The following is a 10,612-nucleotide window of genomic DNA, read 5'->3' as shown; positions in this document are numbered from 1 at the left end:
ACGACCAAGCAGGAGCCGCGCACGCCGGCGCGTTCACCGAGGCTCGCCGCTCGTAGGTGTACAAGGCGCTATGGCAGCAGGCAAGAACGAGCGAATGCGCAAAGCAGAGCTCGCCCCTCATGTCTCGAGCCACGAGGCTGTCAACCGGTCACTCCAATCCGTTCCGTTCCTCGCGCGGCGGCGATACGAGAGCACGGCCGCGGCTGGCGGTGGCTGGCTGCTGCCGCCGTGCCGTCGGCGCGTCGCGTGCCTGGGCTGCAGCGGGAGCGCGAAGCGGCCGAGCAGGAGGAGCTAGCGAGCTAGGGAGGCTATGGACAGAGGGGCCTGAGAAAGCCGGCGGGCAGGGGGGCGGTGTCCCCCGGCGAGGCGGCAGGGCGGCGGCCCGAAAATGCTGTCGGGCGCGGCCGCGGCTGCCACACGCGTCGCGTCAATCATTCCATGTTGCCTCTGCCGGCTGCCGCGCCGCAGCCGCTGCTCAGCTCGGCTCCCGGGGGGGGCTCGGACTCTGGGAGCAGGCGAGCACCCAGCTACAGTAATCCACTAATGCTGGCGAGCACGAGACAGTACATGGTAGAAGTGACTCTTCGCGGCAATCAGATCGTTACGTTTTAGCATAAACTTGCTGTGTTTAGTCAGCTAATGGGCTTATGGCTGGTTGGGAGCTTGGCTAACAAGTAATCCACCGATTAGTCATCCTGTTTTGGATAGACTTGGAGCGAATTTTTAGCCTTGTGTGTATCCAATATCTGAATATTATACATTCATACATTTAATCATACCCTTAGTGATTTCATATTTTTTTTAGAAAGAACTATAGCCACATTAAAATCCTATACGTGCAAATAAATTTTAAAAAGATAATCTATTTAAAAAAAACTACTCCCTCCATCCTTAAATGTAAGTCATTCTAGAGTTTTTAGGACAACTTATTATTGTGTAGAAAAGACTCTCCTACTCCTAATTATTAAGCATTAGAAATGTGCTAATTAAACTAGCATGTCTTTTCCCATGCACCTTCACCACACATACCTCCCCTATATTATTGCATACATATCTTTTTATTGTAAAATATCAAAAAATAATGCACAATTAAAATAGTTGGGTCCACTCTCAACTTAGAATGACTTATATTGAAGGACAAATTTTGAATCAGAATGACTTATATTTGATGACGGAGGGAGTAGTTACTGGCGACAAGCAAATAGATGATCTATTTCATGTAGCTCAAGAACATGTGAGAAGAGCGTGTGAGTCTAATAGTATGAAATATTTTTTTTACCTTCACAACAACAGACAGCGTAGCGAGTATTAGCAACTGTTATCATTGAGGACGCCTAAACGCCCTCGAAACGGTTCATCTTCTATCCTACGGAGTTAGCTGGCTTCCCAAGGCTACAATGTCTGTCTCTGCCACAGTACCACTGCATGCATCCTCGTTGGGACTCGATCGCTTGACACGTTTCCTACAGTACACTGATCTGCACACAAGTTGGACACTGGTCTTGTAGACTCCAACACAGAAAGGGTGGTGGTTGCCCAGGGCCGGCGGGCTGTCCCTGTACTGACAGGCTCAAGTAGCTGGACCATGTCCTCTGCCATCGCCGACTGATGGCGCCTTAAACGCCCCAACTAATCACGCAATCATACGCCACTGCTCCTGCTAATCCGCATTCCAAGCCATCTGCCTTTCTAATTCTACAGGTCAGAAAGTACAAAAGGATCAAAAGAGGGGTGGAGTGGTGGACTGGTGGGTGCATGGGTGTGATGTGGATGTGCAGAATTTCATCATCCGAGTTTGCATGGGTTGGCTGGGGAGTGAGGATACGGGTCCTCCAGCCCTCTCCCTCTTCTTGGAAGGATCTCTTGCTTTTGGGAGCTCCCTGCCTGACTGCCTGTGTTGGCAACATGTGCACACCACCAAGGCAAACTCCAAACATTTTCATGAACTGTTGCCGCGTTAATATTTTCAGATTCATTTATAAAAGCTACTTTCATAATATATAACTATTTTATTTAAGATAATAAGTAGCATTTCCTATAAGTATTGATATCTTAATTTGAAAGAAGTTTAAATTATGGAAAACCTAGATCCTACTACTTAGGGCACGTTTAGTTCCCAAAAATTTTCACCTCGAAATTTATGCCTATCCCTTTGGACACGTGTATAGAGTATTAAATGTAGTTAAATAACAAAACTAATTGTATAGTTTGGATGTACACGACATATGAATCTTTTGAGCCTAATTAGTGCATGATTAGCCATAAGTGCTACAGTAACCCACTTGTGCTAATGATGCGGTCAAAGGCATCAAAAGATTCGTCTCGCGGTTTCCAAGTGAGTTCTGCAATTAGTTTTTTAATTAGTGTCCGAAAATTCCTCCCGACATCTGATCAAACTATTGATTTGACAATAAAATTTTTTGGTTTGGTAACTAAACGCGCCCTTATACTTATACTTGTGATCAGAGAAAATAGAAAGAGAAAAATCTGACGCGGCTCGGCGGCTGGGCCTGAGCTAGTGAGCTGAGACGAGACGAGGCAGCTCTCTCTTCTCTCTCATCGCAAGAAGACGAGGCAAAACAGAGAAACAAGGAGCGTTTCGTTTTAACTCCCGAGGCAACGCACCAACCAGACCAGGCAGCTCAGCCTCGGGTCTCCCCGCCCCCCCTCTCTCTCTGTCTCTGGGACGACCCTTGGTCTTCGAGTGCTGCTGCCCGCGTTGTCGGGGAGGCGCCGCCACGCCGCGCACCTACCACCGCCGCCCGAGGTAGTACTAGTAGGTTTCTGCCAAGAACGACCAAGCCGGCCGGCGGCGGCGCCGTCTTGCTGGTAGCGACGCGGCGCGGCGCGGCGCCTCTGCCTGCTCATGCTTGAGGAGCAGTGAAGCTCCCGCGTGGCCGCGCGACCATGAAGCAGTCCCCGGCAAGCTCCGCTGTCGCCCCCGCGGCCACGGCCGCCTCCGCCGGCGGGGCGCCACCCGAAGGTACTTCCTTTACCTTCCTCTTGCGCGTTTCTGTCGCCGGCTTCGGCGCAGCGCCGCGCGCGTCGCCGGCGGTGACCAGCGGAGCGCCCTACAAATTGGTAGTTTGCATTTGAGCGCGCGTTCTGCCGGAGTTCCGAAAGCTGGTTCCTTTTTTTTTCCCCTGGTGTTCTGTCGCTGACGGCGGCCGCAGCGGCGGCCTGCGCAGGGGAGCGGAAGGCGCCGGCGATCAACGCGGACCTGTGGTACGCCTGCGCGGGCCCGCTCGTGTCGCTGCCTCCGGTGGGCAGCCTCGTCGTCTACTTCCCGCAGGGCCACAGCGAGCAGGTGAGCGCGTCCTCCCCGTCATGCCCAGTCCGAGCTTCTCCTTGTACCGGGATGCTCTGTGTTGTAATATTTGGTGATTCTTCGGCATCTTCTATGGGATTTTCTGGTCAAATCTTCGATTGGTCTATCGATTTCTTGTTGGTGTTCTATGGTTCTTGTCCAAAATTTGTAGTTTTATTTCTGTTTTTCAGGTGAAAGTTTCTGTTTTCCCGGGAGTTCTTGGTAGCAACTGCTTCGTGTTGAGGTTTATTGCTAAAATGTTTTTTTTTGTAGTGTTAGAGGGGCATAAGGTCACTATTAGTGTAGTAATAAAATAATTGTTTAATTAGTTTCAAAAAAATTGTTTAATTAGTATGGGACCTAATTGTTCCTAAGCTAACTGGAATAGTATGTTCCTATAATCTGCGTTGAGATTTTTTGGTGAAAATTTTTCATTCATAAGAGGATTCTCATTGTTCGCTACAAGTGTGAAAATTTCACTTTAGTTGCTAATACCTTCCAGGTTCCAATGCATAAACCTGCTAATATTAGGCTCATTACCAAGGTGGTTCGAAATATTGGGGGGCCTACTTTTTTCTTTCTTCTGTTGGTTTTGGTGTGCTGGGTACTATTTCCTTGTAAGGAGTTTGGTGTACATGAAGCATCGTCTGTACATGTGGGCTGCTTGCATTTATGGTACTGGGACACTAATTTCTGTTGCACCTTCTAAAATTTGGCATTGGAATAACTTGTTTCGAGAATTATTTGTTTTGTGATTTGAATTATGATATATTGCTCTAGTTACCAAAAAAGACTCAATTCTAAATCCAAAACTACTATGGGGAGGCATAGTGTTGCAATATTACCTTTTAGAAAGATGAGAACATAAATTAGTTTTTCTATTTCAAAAAAAAAGTATGGGAAATAAAATCCTTTTGTTTTTATGACAGTTGGTTGCGTCTCACATGATGGCAGAGATCAGAGTACTTACAAAGAGTATATCTAAGAAAAAGTTTACTCGTGTGGTGCTCCTTTCTTTCTGCAGACTACTTTTCACTTCTTTAGTCAAACTGCAGAAAGGGTTTGCAAAAGGGGAAGCATGTTTGAATGGCCCTACTTTCTTAATCATATCATGAAATGATCTTCTATTGCAAAAACTGCAGTATACTGATGAGTGATGTGAGTCTCCAGACTTGCACATTTTGAATAGCCGTGCCTCAAAGATAAATATTTGCTCATGTGCCATACTGATTGTAACATGGTAATGAACACTTGAATATTGGTCCACTTACTTGCTGCTTAATTCATTGAGAAGTTGAGGCTAAGAAAAAAAGTTCCCTTGAAGCTTATTCAATACGAATACTCTTTGCTTTCTTCAGAAAAGAAAGTATATGTTTGAACTTAGTATGCTTCTGACTCAGGTTGCAGCTTCTATGCAAAAGGATATTGATGCGCATGTGCCAAGCTACCCAAATCTTCCCTCGAAGTTGATATGTCTTCTTCACAGTGTTACTTTGCATGTAATCTACTGTTCCTTGCCTGTCCTTTTGACATGTGTAGCTTACAATCACCAAGTCCAAAAGTCATCCTGTTTTCATTCTCAGGCTGATCCAGACACTGATGAGGTGTATGCTCAGATGACTCTTCAGCCAGTGAACACAGTGAGCATCTAGAATTTGTGGTTTCCCAAAAAAAAAAAGGTCCTTTGTTTGTTCCAATGCCTAAAACCATGGCTTTGACTTTGGTTTAGTATGGAAAAGAGGCTTTACAGCTATCTGAGCTTGCACTAAAACATGCAAGGCCACAAATGGAGTTCTTCTGCAAGACACTTACTGCAAGTGATACAAGTACACATGGAGGCTTCTCTGTGCCTCGCCGTGCGGCAGAGAAGATATTACCTCCACTGGTATGCAGCCATCGAATATCTTGCACTGCCACAAGTAAATATTTGCATTTTATCGACTTCACAGTGCTGTTATAATTTTTATACTCTCCTTGCTTGCCCTATAGGACTTCAATATGCAGCCTCCGGCTCAAGAACTGCAAGCCAGAGACATACATGACACTGTGTGGACATTTCGCCATATATTTCGAGGTGGGGAAAACATACCACTTTCTGTGCTACAAAATGGTAGTATCGGTAGGACCTTTGCATTTTTATGCAAGTATTTCCCTCCTGAAGCAAGGAGTTTCATGCAAGTTTCAAGACCTTGCACCTTGTTCTTTTATGTCCTGGATGATCTGCAAAAAGCTATACTGTTTCTGTTGATAACACTAGATACCCTCAGACTGTAGATGCAAGTTTGAATACTCTTAATCATTTTGTACTTTGATATAATCAGGTCAGCCCAAACGGCATTTACTAACTACTGGCTGGAGCTTTTTTGTGGGTGGCAAGAAACTATTTACTGGTGATTCTGTCATTTTTGTTAGGTAAGTTCCATGCAAAAGCTTGTCATAGTTAGGAGTGTAAATGTCATCTTACATTTTATCGTATGATGATTTAGGGACGAAAGACAGCAAATTCTTTTGGGAATCAGGCGGGCTAGCCGACAACCAACTAATATATCTTCTTCAGTACTTTCAAGTGACAGCATGCACATAGGAGTGCTCGCTGCAGCGGCCCATGCTGCTGCCAACAATAGCCCATTTACCATATTTTACAACCCAAGGTGAGTAATGTTTCTACACTGATTTTTCTACCATGATAACCCTAAATAACCTTTTTTATGTAACTGAGTAGCTATCAAACTGATTTATCTCAAATATAAACTTTCAGGGCTAGCCCTACTGAATTTGTTATCCCATTTGCGAAATACCAGAAGGCATTGTACAGTAACCAGATATCTTTAGGGATGCGATTCCGGATGATGTTCGAGACTGAGGAATTAGGGATGAGAAGGTAGAGTGGCTCTTTTTACCTATATAAGATCTAGGTGGCAAGTCATTGACAAGCAATCAATTTATATCTATTCAAACACAAAGAATGATATCCATGTTTTTGTTGCCTATTGTATATTATATTACTAATTAAATTATTGAATGTTTTGCAGGTACATGGGTACGATAACTGGGATAAGTGATCTAGATCCTGTACGATGGAAAAACTCCCAGTGGCGCAACTTGCAGGTTGGATTGCTGAGCCACATCGTTGGTGCCAGTCTTGGTTTGTGTTCTTTTTATGTTGTATCTGATTCACAGATCTAATGTTATTTGTAAGGTTGGCTGGGATGAGTCTGCAGCAGGTGAAAGGCGGAACAGAGTTTCAATGTGGGAGATTGAACCAATTGCTGCTCCTTTCTTCATATGCCCCCAGCCTTTCTTTGGTGTAAAGCGCCCTAGGCAATTAGGTAAAGAAGCCTTATGGTTCATTTTTCAGTATTAGATCGGCAATTCAAACTGCATATCACTATATGTAACCACTTTCCATAGTTTCCATGGTTCACTTTTATATTTGAATTGACAGATGATGAGTCATCAGAGATGGAAAACCTTTTCAAGAGGACAATGCCTTGGCTTGGTGAGGAGATATGCTTAAAGGACGCTCAGACCCAAAACACCACAATGCCTGGTCTGAGCTTGGTTCAATGGATGAACATGAACAGGCAGCAGAGCTCCACATTAGCTAATACAGGTATACAGTCTGAGTACATGCATACTCTAAGTAACCCTGCCATGCAAAACCTTGGTGCCACTGAGCTTGCAAGGCAGCTCTATGTGCAGAGTCATCTTCTGCAACAAAACAGTGCACAGCTTAATGCTTCCAAGCTCCCTCAGCAAATGCAGCCTATCAATGAGCTGTCCAAAGGAGTGCTATTGTTTAATCAACTCGATGCCATATCCAATCAAGAACAGAAACAAGAAGCTGGCAACCAGCAGAGGCAGCAGCAGCCTGTTAGCCAAGCAATTCCTTTAAGCCAGGCTCAAGCCACTCTTGTCCAGGCCCAGGTAATTGTCCAAAATCAGATGCAGCAGCAGCAGCAACCACAACAGTCGTCTCCAACTAAGAACCAGCAAGGGACCAGTAACCAACAGCTGCTTCCTTCTCAGAAACAGCAGGACCAGAATTTGCAACTGCTGCAGCAACAGCAGCTTTTACTTCAGCAACTGCAGCGGCAGCAGCTGCATAAGTTGCCTGGCCAGCTCATGAATATGGCTGGTCAGCAGGCTCAACTGTCTGATCAGGAACTTCAGTTGCAGCTGCTGCAGAAACTACAGCAGCAGTCACTCATATCACAGCCAGCAGTTACACTCTCACAATTACCACTAATACAGGAACAGCATAAGTTACTTTCGGACATTCAGCAGCTATCGGGTTCTCGTTCACTTGCCCAACAGCGAATCATGCCTCAGCAAGATAGCAAAGTTTCACTGCAAGCATCACCGGCCCCACCACCAATGAAGCAAGAGCAACAGCAGAAGCTTTCACAGAAACAAGTTGCACTTGCAGATGTGTCAGATGTTGCTTTTGCACCGATTTCGTCAACCAATGTTGCTGGGAAAGCTGGAAGCCCGTTGATTATTCTGGGTGCTGCACAATCTGTACTAATTGAGGAAATTCCTTCTTGCTCCACATCACCTTCTACAGCTAATGGAAATCATTTGGCACATCCCACCACTGGCAGGAACGAGCATTGCAAAGTTAACATAGAGAAGGTGCCTCAGTCATCTGCTCTGATGTCGATTCCAACATCTGTTGAAGCGGTAACAGCAGCTCCAATAATGGGCAAAGATTTGTCAAAGTTGAACCATAATGTGAAGGGGAATGTGATCACCTCAAAGTCACCCACTGGTGGGACTGGTCCTGACAATCTTTTGAACAATGTACCATCAACAGACAACCTGGAAACAGCTTCATCAGCAACTTCATTATGGCCAACCCAAACAGATGGACTTCTGCATCAAGGCTTCCCCACTTCTACCTTCAGTCAGCAACAAATGTTCAAAGATGCACTTCCAGATGTGGAAATCCAAGATGTGGATCCGACTAACAATGCCTTCTTTGGGATAAACAATGATGGTCCGTTGGGCTTTCCTATGGAAACAGAAGGCTTGTTGGTAAGTGCACTTAATCCTGTGAAGTGTCAGACTCATATGTCAACTGATGCTGAGAACAATTACCATATACAAAAGGATGCTCAGCAAGAGATTTCAACTTCCATGGTTTCCCAGTCATTTGGACATTCTGATATAGCTTTTAATTCCATTGATTCTGCAATCAACGATGGTGCCCTGTTGAACAGAAATCCTTGGCCCCCTGCACCTCCATCACAGAGAATGCGGACATTCACCAAGGTTTGCACTTCTCCTTTACATTCTCAACTTGCCAACAGTATAAAATTCAAGTAGCATAATTTCGTTGGTCTATTGACTAATTATTGACAATAGAAAATTGAGGCGCAATAATGGAAGAAGGCAATATACTTCTGTTGGAGTAGATATGGCAATTTATGTGAAGTAGGTCCTCCCAAATGTTCCAAAAATTCAGATCTAACGAATTTAAGGCCAGAGCGGTGAAAGTTCAATTTTATTCTGACTATTACTAAATAATATATAATATACATGCGTTCCTCTGTAAAGAAAAGAATGCAGTTGTTAACTTGTTATGATTTTAGTTGTGCTATGATTTTAGTTGTGCTAGTATATCGTGCAGTGTTATTATAAAAATTGAGAAGTCTGCTAGCTGTGTAGCAATTTTGAAATCGTGATGCAAATGAGATGTCCATGCATGCTTGTATGTATGGTTGATGAGATGGCCACATATAGGTTTAAAAGCTTCTCAAGGACAGGACATGGAATTGGGACCTCCTATGATTATGCATACTCTAATGCCATAAACTCTTGAGCATGTGCTTTGTTTGCTACAGCCATTCATTCTTCTGAATGTAACAATAACATAAATCTTGTAGGTCTACAAACGTGGAGCTGTAGGTCGGTCAATTGACATTGGTAGGTACTCTGGATATGAAGAATTGAAGCATGCTTTGGCCCGCATGTTTGGTATTGAGGGCCAACTTGAGGACCGACAGAGAATAGGCTGGAAGCTAGTCTACAAGGATCATGAGGATGACATCCTACTTCTTGGTGATGACCCATGGGAGTAAGTTTACCGTTCTACTTGTGCTTATATCAAAATTTGGATGACATCCTACTTCTTGGTGATGACCCATGGGAGTAAGTTTACCGTTCTACTTGTGCTTATATCAAAATTTGGATACACTATCAAAAATTTGTTAAGAAAAAGAATATTGTAAAAGAACATAATAATATATGTATACTGTCTAGGAATGTTAGTGGAGGATACTAATATACTAATATAGCCAAAAAAATATATAAAAATGTGGACAGCACTGTTTATGAATGAAAGAAGGATTCCATTGGTTATCATCGTGATAAAAATCTGTTGTTCATTATACAGGGAGTTTGTGAACTGTGTGAAGTGCATTAGAATCCTATCCCCTCAAGAAGTGCAACAGATGAGCTTAGATGGTGATTTGGGCAACAATGTCCTCTCCAACCAGGCTTGCAGCAGCTCAGATGGTGGGAACGCCTGGAGGCCTCGCTGTGACCAGAACCCAAGTAACCCTTCCATTGGCTTCTATGACCAATTTGAATGACCTGATCATCAACAAGTATGTTCGCATTGTTGACTTGCAGTATCTGTCTTCATTGCTATGTTGGTTATTGAATTGGTTGTCATAATTATCGATTCAGAAATGGACAGACGAGGAGTATGGCTGAAAAAAGCCAGCAGTGTTTAGCCATGAACAAAATTATGACCTGGAAGAGTTATGCCGAGCAGAATGCTGTAGATGCCTAGGCTTTTATATCTGGGAGGGCAAATGCTCCTCAGATTAGGTTATGTTTTGGATATATGTGTAGCTTTCTCGGTTAAAACAATGCAGGCAAGAGAATGGAACTTACCTAGAGCTGTGGTGTGTCGGACTCCAGACAAAGGGTTAGACAAAATCTGAACTTCAGACTGAGGGGGTAACAGATCTGAAGATGAAGTATTTGGTGAAGAGCATTTGTACTGAACTGCTGCTGGGTTGCTTGAACCCCATATAACATAATCAGTCTCATTTCAGAAACGCCGATGAAGATTTTGAGGCACTAGTGATTAGGAGCATGTCTCGTATGAATTTCCCATTTGAGTATACTTACATGACATGCTTGCTGTCTTAATTCCTTGTTTTCTACTTTGGGAAAGGCTGGCAGACAAAACAACAATCGGATGTCGTATCCATCTCCATCTGTAGGTGTATTTTGTCATACAATAACCACGTTTTATCACACTGGCATTTGGGCCCTTGTACTGACACCTCC

At 44.1% G+C, this 10,612-nt stretch overlaps 1 protein-coding gene across 5 annotated transcripts; it reads left to right on the top strand.

Moving 5' to 3' along the window:
• The first annotated feature begins 2,476 nt into the window (after positions 1–2,476).
• LOC120646702 (auxin response factor 5-like) lies at positions 2,477–10,579 on the top strand. 5 transcript variants are annotated; one of them, XM_039923308.1, is made up of 15 exons: positions 2,477–2,983; positions 3,174–3,307; positions 4,708–4,806; positions 4,891–4,947; positions 5,037–5,192; positions 5,297–5,381; positions 5,629–5,719; positions 5,794–5,958; positions 6,066–6,188; positions 6,340–6,415; positions 6,507–6,636; positions 6,753–8,581; positions 9,196–9,386; positions 9,705–9,918; positions 10,001–10,485. In XM_039923308.1, exons 1-14 carry the CDS (start codon positions 2,908–2,910, stop codon positions 9,901–9,903), a joined length of 3,411 nt encoding a protein of 1,136 aa, XP_039779242.1. In that variant the 5' UTR covers positions 2,477–2,907; the 3' UTR covers positions 9,904–9,918; positions 10,001–10,485. The 5 variants fall into 5 exon arrangements, 4 of the variants coding, with proteins under 4 accessions (XP_039779242.1, XP_039779172.1, XP_039779105.1 ...); XM_039923238.1 differs by having other exon boundaries at positions 9,705–10,579; XM_039923383.1 differs by having other exon boundaries at positions 2,614–2,983; positions 3,189–3,307; positions 9,705–10,579.
• Positions 10,580–10,612: the final 33 nt, after the last annotated feature.

This window comes from Panicum virgatum, chromosome 1K (genome assembly GCF_016808335.1).
Source record: "Panicum virgatum strain AP13 chromosome 1K, P.virgatum_v5, whole genome shotgun sequence".
NCBI classification, from domain to species: domain Eukaryota; kingdom Viridiplantae; phylum Streptophyta; class Magnoliopsida; order Poales; family Poaceae; genus Panicum; species Panicum virgatum.
Note: the sequence above shows the minus strand (reverse complement) of the source record. Positions and strands in the feature narration are given on the sequence as shown.

Bases quoted from the DNA above. Each gene is read 5' to 3' on its own strand.
- LOC120646702 (XM_039923171.1), top strand. From the start codon at position 2,908: ATGAAGCAGTCCCCGGCAAGCTCCGCTGTCGCCCCCGCGGCCACGGCC. The intron at 2,984-3,173 runs GTACTTCCTTTA...CGGCGGCCGCAG, and splicing joins CGGCGGGGCGCCACCCGAAG to CGGCGGCCTGCGCAGGGGAG. The intron at 5,959-6,065 runs GTGAGTAATGTT...ATAAACTTTCAG, and splicing joins ACCATATTTTACAACCCAAG to GGCTAGCCCTACTGAATTTG.